The sequence below is a fragment of the Felis catus genome, chromosome C2 (assembly GCF_018350175.1).
Source record: "Felis catus isolate Fca126 chromosome C2, F.catus_Fca126_mat1.0, whole genome shotgun sequence".
Taxonomy (NCBI): domain Eukaryota; kingdom Metazoa; phylum Chordata; class Mammalia; order Carnivora; family Felidae; genus Felis; species Felis catus.
The window spans coordinates 1,445,330-1,461,579 of NC_058376.1; the positions used below are offsets into that span (position 1 = coordinate 1,445,330).

Consider the following 16,250-nt stretch of genomic DNA (forward strand, 5'->3'; position numbering starts at 1 on the left):
GTCATCTCGAAAACCGCCCGAGCATCGCCCGCTCTGCGGGTCACCGCGCCTGGCGGGTCTGCGGCTCGGGTGTCGTACCTAGCCAGCCGTGCGGCCCTCGGGTCAGTCCTGCGGCTTGTCCGCCCGAAGCCCGAAGGCTGCGCCCCCCCCCTCCACCCCCCCCCCCCCGGTCGCTGATCAGAGGCTGAGAACGCCTGCCAAACCCGGCCTGGGACTGCGCTCCACGCGGCGCGGCCCCGCCCACAGGCCCTCTGGCCCCGCCCACAGGTCCGGCACCACCCCGGCTTCCACCTCGCAGGGCCGCAGGCGAGGACGTCCGCGCAGCCCCGCCCACAGACTCGACCGGCCCCCAGGTCCTCTGGCCCCGCCCACAAGTCCGGCCCCGTCCGGGCCTCCACCCCTCTCGTGGCCCCAGACTACGCGCTCGCGGACGCGAGGCCCCGCCCACAGGTCCTCTGACCCCGCCCATAGCCCCGCCCCCGCCCCGGTCTCCACTCCACGCGGCCCGCAGGCGAGGACGTCAGCGCTCCCGGACGCACCTCCCAGCATCTTCCGTCCGGGAGACTCCCATCCGCGGGATGACGCAAGACGCTCGTGGCGTTGCCAAGGCTTCAGGAGACGCGCTCCGGTGGGACGGGCGTGCGTGCGCTTCCGGGGCGGAGCGCGGCCGCCGGAAGTGTGTGGCCGTTGGGGCCATGGCGGCGCTCGGCGTCGTCTTGCTCCTGCTGCTGGGAGCGGTGTCCTGGCCGCCGGCCTCGGCCTCGGGCGAGGAGTTCTGGCCCGGCCAGTCGGCGGCCGACATCCTGTCGGGGGCGGCGTCCCGCAGACGGTAAAAGCGTGGGACTCCCGTGGCGGGGCACCTGTGGTCGGGGGGGGCGGGGATCGGGACCGAGGACAGCGGGCCGGTGCGGTGGGGCGCGGGGCGGAGCCTCCAGCGCCCTCACCCCCTCACCCCGTTACCCTCTGACCCTCCCCGGGTTTTCAGCCTCCGTGCGCGAGTCAGGGTTGCCCCGGGCTGCTGGGCCTCCGGAGCCCCGGGAAGGGCTGGCTGTGGGTGAGCCTTAAGGGGCAGGCCCGGGCGCCCCTGTTAGATGATGCGGGTTGTTGCCCTGGGTTGGAGGAGACCCGAGTCAGATGTTCGTAAGAGCTCGGCCTTGTTTATCTGCACGGAATCTTCCAGGCTCCATCCAGTTGGTGGATGTTCCCTAGATAAAAGTCTCAGGGATTCAAAAAAACAAGTGTCTGTGCCGTCCAGCAATTACTGAGGGTTTGGACGAAACAGACCGTGCACTGCATGCTGGATGTGGAGGTGGTAAAGGGGTTCCCTCCTCTGTGGGTGGTCTTGGGGAGATCTGGAGGCTCAAGCTGGGCGTTACAACACAGTTTCATCGGTAGTAAGGGAAGTTGTGGAAAAACCAGTGCCAAGAAGGGAGAGGTGTTTCAGTAGTGCGGTGGTTCTCGAAGTGTGTCCAGGGAGCCCTGAGGTGTCAGAGCCATTTTGGTAGGAACATCAGGATGTTATTTATCCACCTTTTTAAGTCGTTCTCTCGTGAGTCTACAGTGGGGGTTTTCTTGAGGCCATCTGACCTTCGATAGCTCAACAGGTTGAATGCGGAAGCGGATGTGAAAATCCAGTTATCGCTAGACCAAAAAGAGTTACAAAAATTACATTGTCATTCTTCTCACTAATTCTTTTTGTTTAGAAAAATATACTTGTTTTTCATTTAAAAATATTAAGAACCACATCACATAATAGCTTATTATCATGATTTCAAGTGAATAATACATGCGTTTTAAATTCGTAACTTCTAACACTGGCACGATGAGTAGATGTAACCCACATGAACAACAGTCCTGTGGGGTCTTCAGTAATTGTGAAGAGTGTGAAGGGGTCGGTAGACCAAAACGTCTGGGTACCGCTGGAGGACTGATCCTCAGGCTCTGGTTGGTAAGACTGCCGGTCTCACTGAATTACTGCCGGCCGTTAAAGGCTGCTAAGATGCGTGCCGTTCCTACTCACGGGCTCTAGAAGTAATTGGTTGTACAGAAAGGAGTTGGCGGCGACAGTGAACTACCAGCCGCTCCGAGCGCCCAGATCCTGCCCCATAGGCATTGGGGGCGCCTCTGGGCTTTGTGTCCAGAAGCCTCAGCGGGGAAGAACCTGGCTCCTGCCCCTCCCTTCTAGGTATCTTCTGTATGACGTCAACCCCCCAGAGGGCTTCAATCTCCGCAGGGACGTCTACATCCGCGTTGCCTCCCTGCTGAAGACGCTGCTGAAGACCGAGGAGTGGGTGCTGGTGCTGCCCCCCTGGGGCCGCCTCTATCACTGGCAGAGCCCGGACATTCACCAGGTCCGGATTCCGTGGTCCGACTTTTTTGATCTTCCGAGTCTGAACAGAAACATCCCCGTGGTTGAGTACGAGCAGTTCATCGCAGGTGAGGCCGCCGAGGTGGTGGTGCAGGAGCACCAGCCAGCCCGCTGTGTGTGGCACACCCGTTGTGGTGACACTCGCTCTGCAGGGGGGGCCTGCTTCTGTTTCCCGATTCCGCGCTCCCGGTGACCTTGGTCTTCCTCTAATTTATCTCGGGAGATAGATCTCCGTGAGCTGTGTGTCCCCTTGTCTCTGAAAGCCGGGGCGGCTGGCGAGCCAGCGGAGGGCGCTCAGAGCTGTGGCTGCTGGTCCGGAGGCCAGGCATGGCCCCAGCAGGCCGTGCTCGTGTGCAGGGAGGGCCCTGTGTCCCCGAGGGGAAGCAAGATGGGGAAGCAGGACGCCACACGGCAGGCAGGCAGGCATTGACCCTGGGGCCTCCCTGCAGCGCTCGTCATAACGTCTCGTTCCACTTAGGCCTGCTCGGTCTGTTTCATTTTTTTAAGAGAGAGAAGCTGGAAATATTCTTAGAATGAGAGTATTTACAGCTTAGCATTGCTTTCTTTAGACCTAAGCTTAAAAAGGCACTGCCAAGTTTCTGCTGCCACCTTAGTCTGGCAGAGGGAGGCGCAGGCCGTCGTGAGCGGGTGCCATGGTCTGTGGAGCTCCTGCTGCGTCGGCCCTGGAGCGTACGGCTGCGGCTGGCACGTCTTCGTTTTTCCACTTCTCCCTGCGCGGCAGACCTGGTCACTTTGGAACGTTCCTGTGTCGGGGTCAGTCCTGGGAGTGCTGCGGCCATGGAACAACATAGGCCGTGTTTTCTGATATCTTCACTCACGGGCAAGAAGCAAACTGAGGCTTGTAAAACGTCTTCTTGGAATGCATCTCTCTCAGAGCCAAGACGAGAGATGCAGCTGGGTGTTTAGTCTGACTCGACTTAGTCTGGGAATCAGCGTCAGCCTTCGTCTGACCCACAGGTCATGGAGCCTCCCAGAGAAACTGCCCTTCACCTCCACGAAGGGCTGTGGCCTGAGGGTTTCTTGATGGGTGGACACCAGGACAGGGCCGGGCCTCAGCCACGTGAGAGCGTGCTCAGCGGTGGGGAGGGGGGCGGGGAGAGTGGGTGTGCAGGGCGGAAGGGCTGCTGCCCACCCTGCGGCTCTGGAGGCCCCAAGCCTGGAGCCGAAGCAGAGGGGACAGGAAGTTGGAGAGCCCTGAGTGCCGCGGAGCAGGCGGACGGCTTGGCCTCCACCCCGCCCGGCTGGCCTCGACTGTTCCACCCTTTCTCACTGCAGAGGGGGGCAGGGATTGAGGATGTGCACCAGGGCACCGGGCGTCTTAGCCTCTCGGTGCCACCTCCCTTCCCGTCACTGCGAGAGGAGCCCCAGGAGGGCTGGGGCCAGGCCCCGCCAGCAGTGCGGCCCCCGAGCAAGGGAAATGTGGAAGAGACGCCAGAATTCCTCTTGATGCGGCTGTCTCGTGACTGGGCTCCATCGATCCACCCCGGGCACGTCTTGATGAAGCACTATGGGTGTGGCAGGCATGTCCTGGGTCCGGGTGGGCGCGGTGGGCCGTGGGGAGGTTGGACACAGACTCCTCCTCTCCTGGAGCTCCTGTGGGGGCGTGGAGGCAGATGAAGAAGTAATTGAAGCACGCGGTGTCCAAGGCGGTGAAGTGTCATGCGGACAAAAAGAGGGTGGGGTGGGGTGGGGTGTGGGGCAGGAGGCTGTCCCCGGGAGGTGCGATTTGAATGGTGTCACAGGGGTCCAGTGTGAGCCCTGAAGGGGAGCGGTCCAGGCGAGGATGGTCCACGCAGGGACAGCCCATACAGGGGCCGTGGGAAGGGGGCACACCGACGTGCTTGAGGGACAGCAGGGTGGACAGAGTGTGTGGGGCCAGTGGCCGTCGTGAGGACTGGGTTGGGGGGTGCGGCAGAGGAGGGCTGAGCGCCGAGGGCAGGTCCCGCTGCTGTAAGAGGGGCCCCTGGGAGCGGCCAGGGCCTGGACGAGCTCCACTGCCCTGAGGCAGCCCCTTTCACCCACTCTAGGGACCTCGTCCCTGTTGTCCCTTGTTGTGTCCTGTCTCTGCTTCTGTAAGCTTTCTGCAGCCCTGCAGGGAGAAGGTGGGATTAAGTAAAGCAGTAATTCCCTGTCTGTACCAGCGGCCGTCCGACACGTGCCCACACGTGTGCTTCCGGTTCCTGTTCACTGTCAGTTCTTGGCCTCTTCCAGAGTCCGGCGGGCCCTTCATTGACCAGGTGTTCGTCCTGCAAAGCTACGCGGAGGGGTGGAAGGAGGGGACTTGGGAGGAGAAGATTGACGAGCGGCCCTGCATTGACCCGCTGCTCTATGCACAAGACAAGCACGAGTACTACAGGTGCGGCCGCTGGGCCCCCGGCGGGAGGGTCCCCTTCCCCGCCTGGCCTGTGCAGCGGCCCCCATCCCCGGTTACAGACGTGGGGACCCGGGCCACCTTGACACAGCTAAGCTGCGTTCAGCGCATTTGAATGCGGCCGGGGAGATGGCAGTCTGGTCACCCAGACGGAAGCAGCCATCGGAAGACTTCCCCAAGGAGGGGCTGTCTCCTCGGCAGCACCTGTGGGTGAAGCACCAGAATACCCGGGTTCTAGAAACTCGTTGCTGTGGGAGCCCCTCGGAGGGGCACGGCCGTCGTAGGGTTGTTACCGCCGGGCCTCTGGCACCGTGAAGCTGCCCCCCCACCACCCCCTTCCCCCGGCAGCCGTCCAGATGGAGCCCCACCGGTCTGCTCAAGTCCGCTGAGATTTATGGTTCTTTATAAGTTTTCACCGGAACGCCACTACCTGTGATCACGAGCGGGAGGTTTTCACCGCGAGATCGCCGGGTCTGCCTAGATTGAGCCGTACACACGTGCATCTGGGGTTTACTGGTTTCCTGTGTGAAAACCAACGAACGGAGGCACCGGGGATCTTGTTTTCCAGAGGATGGTTTTGGGGTTACGAAGAGACAAGAGCTTTAAACGTCTCCTGTTTGTCCGTTCAAGGCTCGGCTTCAATCATGGCGCCTGTGCTTTTGAGAAACACGTCAGCGAGGTACGTGCCTGCAGGGTCCGCTCGTGGCCGGCCAGTGAATGGGCGAGCGCGTGCGTGGGTGTGCCTGCGGGTGCGCTGTGCGTGCTGCGTGTGCACAATGTGCACACACATGTGCTGTGTGCACAGTGCGTGCATGTGTGTGGGTGCGTGTGTACATGTGTGCTGTATGTGCACTGTGTGTATGTGTGTGTGCCTGCATACATGTGTCGCGTGTGCACTGTGCATGTGCACGTGGATGTGTGCTGCGTGTGCGCTGTGCGTGCATGTGTGTGTGTGTGCATGTGCACGTGGATGTGTGCTGCACGTGCACATATCGTATGCGTGTATGCACTTGTGTGTGCCTGCACACTGTCCTGTTGGCATCAGAGGCCCTCCTGGCCTGTGCAGGGTCACTGGAGAGGTGGAGCTCGTCCCCACCCTGCACCTGGTCGTCCTTCCACAGCGAGGTGGGGCTGGGGCAGAGGCGGTCGCGCGTCCCCGGGGAGGGCCCGGGTATAGGTTGGCTGTACCCGTGTTCTGGGGGTCTGTGCTGCCAGTACAGCCTCGCACGGGCTTCTCAGCCACTTCACGGTAGGAGCTGATGGGAGGGTCTCCAGTCCCGGTGCAGGCGGTGGAGGGGTCTGGCTCTCCTGTCTGAGGCAAGGGTGGAGCTAGACATCAGCGAGGCGAGGGCGGCATGGCCCGGAGGCTGCAGGCCCGACTGGAAGAGAGCGCGGACCTTACTCGTTCCCCTGCCTCACCTGTCCCGGTGACCGCCCGGCGTGGCTGAAGCAGGGTGAGAACAGGGACGGGAGAGGAGTGGCAGGCTCGGGAGGTTTCGAGATGGCCCACTGCAGCCTGGTCCTGGAGGGCTCCCGTCCCGCCTGCGGTCAGGTCTCCCGCGCAGCCTTCTCGGAGCCGGACCTCACGGTGGTCAGAGGAGGGGCTGTGGCCTCCCCGGTGCCCCGTACCACTCAGGACGCACGGTTGGGGACCAGGAGAGAGGAGGAGGCTGGTCGCCTTTCCCCAGACTTGTGTCCTGCATTGTCCAGGCTGGAGTGGACGCGGCCCTTTCTGGAGTGTCCCTTCTGTGTGCTCTGACACTGGGGATTCTTTGATCGCCTCGGGAAGGGGCCGCTCTGTCCCTCGTTGTCCCTCGTTGTGCAAGGAAGGAGTTGAGTGTTCTGTGAAAAAGGTGCTAGTTCGGGGCTTGAAAAGCAGACGTGCTGAGGGGCACCGAGCCCTGTGTTGTTAAAATGATTTTTTTTTTAAACAGGAGTGTGGTCTGACTGACCACACGATTGTGGTATCTGTCATCACGCGGTTTTGTCTTCCACATGTGGCCAGTTACATAGCAGATCTTCCAAAATTACAAAATCGAGCCATTTCTGTGCTCCTGTGTGAGCTGTCTCCGGGGCTCTGTTTTACCAGAACCGCTGACTAGTCCCACCTGCTCGCTTTGTCTGTGGTGTTTCTTTCGTCAGTGGTGACAGCGGGGTTGCTGACCCCCAGTGCGGTGGCTGGGACAGGAGAGACCCCTCACGGTGCTCACGGTCTCCCGCAGGAGCGTGTGTGGAGGTCTCCGGCCCAGGCGTGTCCCGGTGGGCTCCCGGCTTCCTTCCCAGACAATCCCTGGAGCAGGCGAATAGAATTGTCTTAAAATTAAACGCTTTTTCTCTTGTTTGGAAACAGGTCAGTGATGCTGGACAGAGCCGAGAACCTTCTGCACGACCACTACGGCGGGAAGGAGTACTGGGACGTGAGTGCCGCCCGCACCTGCCGTGCTGTTGACTGGCCTGTGTGCGTGCTGGGCGCGTGCGCCTCCCTGTCGCCTTGACGCGGCAGGAGCCTGAGGAAGTGGGTTCCATGCCTGCCCTGCTCCAGAGGTCTGCCCTGTGTAGACGTAGGCATAGAGCTCCCGCGGGGAGCCGGGTAGAGGTTAGGCACCTGTCCGGAGGACCCCGGAGAGACCCCCGCTCCCTGAGCCGGGTGCCCCCTGAGCAGGTCGTCTCCAAAGCAGAGAGGTGCCTCGTCACGGCCGCCCTCGTGGCTCTCCGCCTCCCGTCGGCACCGTGGTCCCCTGTTAGCTGTGAGACTGCCGACTCCCTCCGGCCGGCCACGTTCTCTTGACCCGAGCCCCGCCCCCCAGGCAGGGCGCCTGTCCGAGCATCTCACCCTGTGCCCGTGGTGATGGTCCCGGTCGCTCGCGGTCCGGCCTTTTGCCGGTTGGTGACCCGTCACCGCCAGACCCTCTTAGGAGCCCGTCCCCAGTTGACCTCCGAGAGTGTCGGCTCGGCGTCCCCGGCATCCGGCGCCCCCTCGGACTCTCGGGCCGGCCTCGGGATGCGGGTGGGGCTCGGGGCGCCTGCCGGGGGCCGACGGGGTGGGGCACTCAGCGGGGCGCTGCTCTCTGCACCCGCAGACCCGGCGGAGCATGGTGTTCGCCAAGCACCTGCGGGCCGTGGGGGACGAGTTCAGGAGCAAGTACCTGAACTCCACGGACGAAGCCGACAGGATCCCCTTCGAGGAGGACTGGACCAAGATGAAGGTAGCGCCCCCACGCTTTCTCGCTCGGGGATGTGCGTCAGGAGGGTCCCCTTGTCCCAGCGCCGGCCCAGGGCCCGGTTCCGTTTCCGCCGGAGTTCCTCGAGTTCCGGGAGTAAAACCGGGCGGCGAACACGGACGGGGACGGTCAGCGTTTCCCTCGTGACGTGAGGACAACAGAGAAAGAAAAGGCGAGGTTTTTCTGAGAGCGGCCAAACCAGACTCACCGAAAGGGTCACCCTTGTTTTAGAAAGTTTTTTCTGAAGGTGTGGTTTTCATGTCACTCGTTTTCAACAAATGACACGTGGCTGTCTCCAGCGGGCGTCGTTGCTGAGCACTTCCCGGGAGCGCGTTCGAGTGGCGCTGTCCACGGGGCCGGCCGCGCGTGGAGCGGCACCGTTCCGGCAGCGATCCCTCAGTCGTTACGTGATGTTTACTGGAAAAGCACCGTAGCGAATAGACCCTTTTCCCTAGTTTTGTACTTTTTTCCAGGGTTTCCTTTACCTTTTTTGTTTCGCTCAGTTAAAGGGTCTGTGGTAATTAGTCACTTCGCGGTCTTGGAGAGACATCTGGGCCGACGCCTGCGGAGCGTGGTGCTGCCACACGGACAACGTGTCCCCTCCGTGTCCCGCGTGCCAGCCGCACGCAGGTCCCTCAGCGGTCCCCGTCCTTTGCCAGGTCAAGCTGGGGTCCTCGCTAGGGGGTCCGTACCTCGCGGTTCACCTGAGGAGGAAAGATTTCATCTGGGGCCACAGAGAGGACGTGCCCAGTCTGGACGGGGCCGTGAAGAAGATCCGCGGCCTCATGAAGACCCACCAGCTGGACAAGGTGTTCGTGGCCACGGACGCCGTCAGGAAGGGTACGTGGCTCCGGCTCCGCGTCCGCTGCCCCCGGTTAGGCCGCGGCAGGCCCGGGCCCGCGCGCGAGCCTCGGCCCGAGCCGGGAGGGCAGCGGCGGCTCCCGCGGCCGGTCCTCCTGCCCGTTTCCGCCGGCCCGTGCGGAGCCGGCGCAGCACACGCGTCCGGGAGCCGCGACCCCAGCGCGTCCGCCCTCCTTTGCTCCGCAGAACACGAGGAGCTGAGACGGCTCTTGCCCGAGATGGTGAGGTTCGAGCCCACGTGGGAGGAGCTGGAGCTGTACCGCGACGGTGGCGTGGCCATCATCGACCAGTGGATCTGCTCGCACGCCAGGTGCCTCTGCCCGCCGCGCCCGCCGCGCCCCGCGCCCCTCAGCCTCTGGCGGGCGGCCCCCCGTTCCCCGGCCCCGCGTGGAGGGTCGTGCTCCCCGTCCGGTCCTCACCCGCCGGCTTCCTCCCCGGTCCCGTCGCGGCGCTCTGTCCCAGACCCTCCTGTGCGTCCCTTCACCTCGAGGTCCTGCTCCTCTGGACTCGGTGACCTCCTCGATCACACGTGTCACCGAGGAGCACACACAGGGCCTCCGGAAAGGGAGGGCGGGCTCTGTGTCACTGTCCCGAGAGGCAGGCCTGCCCCCGGGGAAGAGCAGGGCTGGGACGCACACGCTCCGCGGGGGGTGGGAAACCGAGAGGAGGTTAGTTTCCGTCTGCAGGACCCTCGGAGCCACCTGGCGTATGCCCCGGTTGGTCCCAACTGTGCCTGCCGGGCTGCGGGCCGGGGCCTCCCCCGTGCTGAGCAGATGGCGTGGGGACGCCTGTCTGCCCTCAGAGGTCCAAGCCCAGCTCTGAGCCCCCACCTCAAGCAGCCAGAATCCTGCAGGGGACTCAAGTCGGCGCCCGTGCAGGACCTGGGGCCTCTCCGCAGCACACCCCCACCCCAGCCCCGCCCCAGCCAGGCCTGTGGCCCCTGGGCAACGGTGACTCACGAGGCCGGGCAGGGCTGGGGGGGGTGAGCTCGCTCACGCGCCTCTCGTGACCTCTGGTTCGCAGGTTCTTCATCGGGACCTCGGTCTCCACGTTTTCTTTCCGGATCCACGAGGAGAGAGAGATCCTAGGGCTCGACCCCCGGACGACGTACAACCGGTTCTGTGGGGACCTGGAGGAGGCGTGCGAGCAGCCCACGCACTGGAAGGTCGCCTACTGAGCCGGCACCCCGTGGACCCCACCTCCTGGACTCGCCTTACACGCGAACTCTCGGGCTCTCTCTGACCACGCGAGTTCCCTCGGGTGGCTCCTGCCCCTGTCCGACCGGCCAGGCTACCAGATAAGCCCTCTTCAGGGTCACGGACGCAGCCCACAGCCACGTGAGCCACGGCGTGTGTCTGTGCTGGGTGTTTCTTCCCGCCGTCGGCCACCCGTGGCCGGGGGCTTTGGTCGGGCAAGAAACCGGGTCTCCGCCTGCCAGCAAGGCCCTCGTGACGGGAGAAGGTGCCGGGCCTCGTTTCCTGGGTCTGGAGGGACGTCCGGCAGCGAGTGGTACAGATGTGGCGTGCGGGCAGCTCCCGTCCCGGGGGCCGGGGTGGCCGTGCCTTTGGACCTGGCGTGGCGTCGGCCTGCTGGTCCTGTTTTTTCCGCCCTCTCGCCCACCTGAAGCCACCCACGGGTTGGCGGGAAGTGAACCGCGGCCTTGCGGACCAGGTCTGAGGCCTGTTGTCCCCCGCTCAGAGTGCTGGAAGGTTCCTTGGAAGTCTCCAGCGGTTTGTCGGGTTCTCGCAGAGAGGAGCCCTGGCCGCCTGTGAGCGTGTGAGGGCGGACGCCCCTGGCACAGCCTCGTGGTGGGCGCGGTGGGCCCGGGGACGAGGGGCACCATCGCTGTGGCCTCAGAAGGGCCTTGGGGTCACGCTGCACAGAAACCCTTTCTAGGCCGTCAGCGTGGTCACCACCACATCCCCTCTGGCCGGGAGCCCCGGGTGACCCACCCAGGCCGTGGTCCAAAGCCCCGGGGCTTCTGGGGCTTCCTGAGCTCCGAAAACCCACCTGAATGCTCGGCAGGGTCCTGCGGTGTCACGGCGGCGTGGGGTCAGGCGATAAAGTATTTATTCTTTTCCCATTTGTACATTCAAATGCCATTCATAAAATATGTTTTCTAGAAAGGTGGGATTCTGTAAACGGTGCCTTGTTCATAGCCCTGAATTTTTTCTCGGCTGAGAGCTACGTGTAACAGTTCTGACCGTGACTGCCACTTCTCCGTCTTAAGGGAAGTGCTTTGTCGTGTAGTCTCACTCGGGGACTGCGTGGCCGGGACGGGGAGAGCGTCCTCTCCTATCTGTCCGCTGGACCGGCTGCTGCCTGAGAGCCGCCCGTCAGGCACGGAGAAGGCCGTCCTGGGTCTGTGCTCTCAGGAAGCCCCAGCCCAGGCCACCCCACTTAGGTTCGCGGGGAGGTGAGGGGTCGGCAGGGAGGGGGCACTGTGGTCCAGGCAGCCTGTGCCCCGTGTGCTGGAAAGGCGCCGTGGCAGGTGGGCCCAGGGCGGGGGAGGGGGAGCCGTGGGGAGTCGGGGGGAGTCTCGGGGGGCCCAGAGGTGGGGGAGGGGGGAGTGGCGGCGGGAGTCCCTGGGGGGTCTGAGCAAAGGGGTGAACAGGCTAGAGACCGGGGCCCAGATGAAGCCGTCAGGGAGGGTTCGACTTCAGGGCGTCCCCCCCGCCCCCCCACTGGAAGGAGCCTGGAGCACTTTCCGGGATGGGGGTCGGGAGTCTCGAGTTGAGGGGTGAGCAGATGACTCAAACCACGGGGCGGGTCCAGGTGGGGGAGCCGGGGGGAGCGTGGGTGGAGGGAGGAGGAAACCTCGGTGGCCCACTCAGGTGGCCTCCGCCCGGTGGGGGGAACGGTGCGGGGCCCACGGAGGCCGCCCGTCGGCAGAGCCACCCCCCTTCACACCTGGAGCTGCCCAGCCCACCCGCCCCCCGCTCGAGCACCCGACCGGAGGAGGAGCACGGAGCCACACGCCCGGTGGCCGCCTGGGTGGTGACCCGTGCGGCAGGCGTGTCTGGGTGCCACTTGGAGGGACAGCTGTGCTGGCGTGGAGACGCGGTGCTTCGGGAAGTCCAGGCGGTGCCCCCGAACGGGCAGCTCGGGGCCGGGGCGAGGACGGCCGCTCGCGACTTTGTGAAGTGTGCCTCTGTGGCCGTCCCCGTGCGGAGGAGCGTGTGGGCAGAGGCGGTCTCGAGACCCTCAGCCTCCCTGCTCCCAAAGGCCGGATGGGCCCCCAGAGCCCCGCGCTTCGGCAGCTAACCTCTCCTTGGGGCTGAAGGTGAAGGAAAACCGGCCTTTCGTTAAACGAGGACCGAGCGTTCGCGTCCCGCGAGCCGGGTGGACGTGGTTTGGGTCCCGGCGGTTTGTGAGCCCTCGGGGGTGCGGGGGGAGGAGCCACCGGCACCGGGAGGGCTCCCATGTGGGAGGACCCCGGCCGCCGGCACTCGCCATGCGGCATGGGAAGCGCCTGCTCGCTCGCATCCCGGTCGCCCGGCCACCCCCGACCGTCCCCCACGGGCTGTGTCCCGACACTGGGGGCTCTGCCTCACGGTCCGGGCTCCGGGCACCAGCTGCTGTGACCACGGTGCCCTCGGGGTGTGCTGGGCGGGATGGGCTTCCGGCCTCAGAATGGAGACCTGCTTCCAGACCGACGGGACCCCCGCCTGTTCGGGAGGGCGCGGGCTGCCCTCTCCGTGGGTCTCGGTCCCCTTCTTTCCTCCAAGGGAGGCCCAGGCACACCACCGGCCCCCGCTCCCGCACACCTTTGTGGGTAGAAACAAGACGGGCACTTTGGCCAGGACCGGGAGGAGGAAGCGTGTGCTCGCGGGCGGTTTTCCAGCAGCGCGTCCCTGGGTCCTGCAGGGCCCTGGGCCCTGGGGGTCACGGAGGCTCCGGGGGCGATGGGGCAGGGACACCCCTGCCGCCCCTCCCCATGCTGGATGCTGGGCATCTCCTACGCGGAGGGGCACTTGGAGAGGCTGCCGCTGGGCCTGGGGGTCTGGGCCGGCGTGGCCTCCAACCCCAGCCTGGAGAACAGGAAGCTTCCGGGCACCACGGAGCACAGAGCGGTCATGCTGCAAGGGTGGGGGGCGTGGGGTCCACTCTGAGGCCAAGAGGCAGGCGGTGTGTGGGAGAAGAGGGGCCCGGGGCCCGTGGCGACCCTGGGCCCGCCCCCCACCCTGGCAGGTCTAGAGCTGTAGTCGCCGTGGGCCAGAGATGCTGACTCCCGGAGGCCTCAGGCCTGAGCCCGCGTTCCCGCCCTCCTGACTGGGCGCCTGCTGACCCGCCACACTGGACCTGGGGCCTCCGGTGCTCTGCCCCTCGGGCAGACTTGAGAGGTGCCCCTTTTTTCATCCCTCCATTCCCCCGACGCTGCCCCAGCAGGACAGGCTGTCCGTGGAAAGTACCAGAACAGTGTGGGCCAGAGTGTGTCTACAAGCTGTCACCACCTCTCCCATTTACAGATGGGGAAACTGAGGCTCAGGGCCAGGTGAACGACCAGGGCCGCCGTGCGAGCAGGAGGCTGACCCGGATTTGGATCCAGGTCTCTCCTCCGTGTGGGTCCTGCCTCAGTGGGGGAGGGAGGGGGTGACCAAGGACCTGAGCGGGGCGTCTCATGTGTCCCACCAGCCGACTGTCCCGAGGGAACCTCGCCCCGCACCCGCTCCCCCCTCCGCCCTGGGCCCCGGGTTCTCGACCTGAGGGGACCCTTGCACCTGAGCTGGGGGCTGTGTCTGCCCGGAGCCGGGCCTGACCCGGAAGAGGAGCCCACCCCAGACATGGGGAGAAGGGGCCCCAGGCCCCAGGGCCCAGCCTCCTGCACGGCTTGCCTCCGTCGGGCAAAGAGTTAACGGTCTGCGGGCCGCTGCCCTCCCAGCCAACACGCACCCGGAGGGCTGGCTCTCTCGCTCGTTCTGCTCATCCGGGCGAAGACGGTCTCACCCCTGCAGGATGGCAGCGGGAGCCCAGCCCCCCGTGACGCGCCCCTGCCCCGGCTAAAATCCCACCAGTGCGCGGGGCCCAGTGAAATCAGAAGCTCCCCGGTGGGCAAAGCTGGAGCCGCCCGTCGGGCCTCATGGGCACGCCTGGGAAGATCCCCGCGTGGGCATCCCTGTGAACGGGGCTTTCCGGGGCGGCTCTCCATGGGGGGGTGATGCGCGGCCCCGGAAGGCCTGTGCGGCATGAGCCGGGCACTTGCGGGGACGGCGACGGGTGACCTGGCCGCAGACGGGGCTCCTTGGCCCCGGCCGCCACCGGCTCCCGGGGAGAGCACCACCGCACCCCAGTGCCGTGCCCCCCACCTCACTGTCCCGCTCCTCCCGCTGGTGACGTTCCCTCTCCGATACCCTATTCCGTGTGCCCCATCCCAGCCCGGGCCCCGGTGAAGGGCAGAGTGCGTCCTCTGAGAGCGGCCCGGGGACGCACGCAGCAGACTCCGCCTCAGGTCCCCTGGGCGCACGTCCAACCTCGGGTCGTGCCGGCCGCTTCTCCGCAGGGCCATAGATGCGTTCTTCGCTTTCTTGTTTCGAGACACTTGTAGACTCATGTGCTGTCGTGAGAAATGACGGCGCTCCCTTCCGCCCGTGTCCGCGACAGTGACGCCTCGCGTGGCCCGAGTGCCAGGTTGACCTGGTCCACGGACCTGCTCCATTGCTACCAGTGCCACCGGCACTGGCGTGTGTGTGTGCATCGTGCCTGTGCGCCTGCCTGTGCTTGCACATGTGTGCTTGTGGGTGTGCACGTGCGCCTGTGTGCCTGTGTGCACGTGTGTACACGTGTCTCCACAAGTGCGTGCAAGTGTGTGTGCCTGCACGGTGGAGACGGCGCCTTCCAATGGGCCCCCTCGTGTTACCCCTGTGCCGCACCACCACCTGGTGGCCACCGTCTGTCCCCATAGCCACACTTTTTGTCGTCTCAAGAGTGTGACCTTTGGAGATCAGCTTTCCCCCCTCAGCACACCTTTGACCCATCTGTGTCACAGACGTCATCACAATTTAAATTAGGAGGGTCGTCACAGAACATTCCAGTTCACCCGGCTTCACGGGGGCCGGCGTCCCTGGATGGTACGCGTGCTACTCACTCCACGTGGAGGCTTCTGCACAGACACCGTGCGCTGCATCGAGCCTGAGACGCCCTCTGGGCTGCAGGGAGGACCCCTCGCTCACCCTCTTCCGTACCTTGCAACAGCTTCCCCTCTGGGTGCCCGGCCCTGCACCCCCTGCCTGGGTCCCGAGCCCCGACGTGGGCCAGGAGCTGACGTTCTGCTGGAGCGGACACACGGGAAAGCGGTTAAAACCAGAATCGGGAGCCTGGGGTCCTCTGTGCTGAAGGGAGGAAAAGGGATGGGCGAGAACTGTCCCTTAATGGACGGTCAGGGAGGGCCATCCGGGCGAGCAGACCAACTGCTACCTGCAGGGCTGCAGGCAAAGTGAAGTTGGAGGCCCTGACTCTCACGGTGGTTGGAACTCTAAGAGGTGCGATGGAGGCCAGAATGAGGCACCTGCACCGCGAGGTCCGAATGACAAGGGGCCTGAGTGGGCGGAAGAGCACTGGAAGGGAAGGAGCAGCCAGTGCAAAGGCCCTGAGGTAAGTGCAAGTCTGGCTTGAGAAACAGAAAGCAGGTGCCAGCACCCAGTATGGTGGTGCCGCGGCACGGTGTGGGGCAGGAAGGAAGGAGCCCCATGGTCGCAGAGCCCCTGAGGTCAGCAAGGGGCCTGGGGTAGGAAGCACTGTAATGTGGTTCCCAGCTGCAGGGGGAGGGGCCAGGAAGCAGGAAGGAGCCCACCGGAGCCCCTGCACTTGGCCGGGCCAGGAGTACGGGGAGCCAACTCCGTTCGCTAAAGGCTGCAGGGGAACCAGATGCCTGTCGGCCTCTGGTCAGATGGTGGGCGAGGTCCCGAGCCAGGTAGGTAAGATGGGGACGTGATCAGAGCTGGAGGGCCACCCGGGATGCCTGGACGGGGCACCCCCTCTGCTATGGGCCCTCGGAGGCTCTAACTACCACTGTGAGGAGAGACCTCCTGTCCCCGCAGCAACTTCTCCGGATACTTCTGACGGACACAGTAACTGTCCGTTCTTACCGTTCCCGTTTAATCCTGCGACCAGAGGGGCATTGAATGCAGAGTCTGGAGCCTGCCAGGGTCCATATCCTCCGCTGCCAGGACAGGAGAGACGCTCTCTCCCCCCAGAAGCGAGGCCTGGCCTCGCTGCCCTCTGCTCTGCTGGGTGAGCGCCACCTCCCCGCCTGCCCACATCTCCAATTCAGTCGGGTCCTTGTTCAGGAGGCAGTGACATAGCCAGGGAGCGCTCCCTGCACCGTACCAGCGCTGAAAATGCCCAGGACGACCCTGAGGTCCTTCACAGCCCGAAGGGAAGGGAAGTGATGGGAGATTCTTTTTAATGT

At 64.7% G+C, this 16,250-nt stretch overlaps 1 protein-coding gene across 1 annotated transcript; it reads left to right on the forward strand.

The window, feature by feature from the left end:
* The first annotated feature begins 563 nt into the window (after positions 1 to 563).
* On the forward strand, positions 564 to 10,972 carry POFUT2 (protein O-fucosyltransferase 2). The gene is made up of 9 exons (XM_023238628.2): positions 564 to 829; positions 2,186 to 2,436; positions 4,601 to 4,745; positions 5,329 to 5,439; positions 7,111 to 7,177; positions 7,841 to 7,966; positions 8,641 to 8,821; positions 9,029 to 9,152; positions 9,866 to 10,972. The coding sequence occupies exons 1-9, from the start codon at positions 579 to 581 to the stop codon at positions 10,017 to 10,019; spliced, it is 1,410 nt and encodes a 469-aa protein (XP_023094396.1). The 5' UTR covers positions 564 to 578; the 3' UTR covers positions 10,020 to 10,972.
* The last annotated feature ends 5,278 nt before the right edge of the window (positions 10,973 to 16,250 follow it).

Coding starts and splice junctions, on each gene's coding strand:
- POFUT2 (XM_023238628.2), top strand. CDS start 579: ATGACGCAAGACGCTCGTGGCGTTGCCAAGGCTTCAGGAGACGCGCTC. Junction 7,178..7,840: donor GCGGGAAGGAGTACTGGGAC/GTGAGTGCCGCC, acceptor CTGCACCCGCAG/ACCCGGCGGAGCATGGTGTT. Junction 7,967..8,640: donor AGGACTGGACCAAGATGAAG/GTAGCGCCCCCA, acceptor GTCCTTTGCCAG/GTCAAGCTGGGGTCCTCGCT.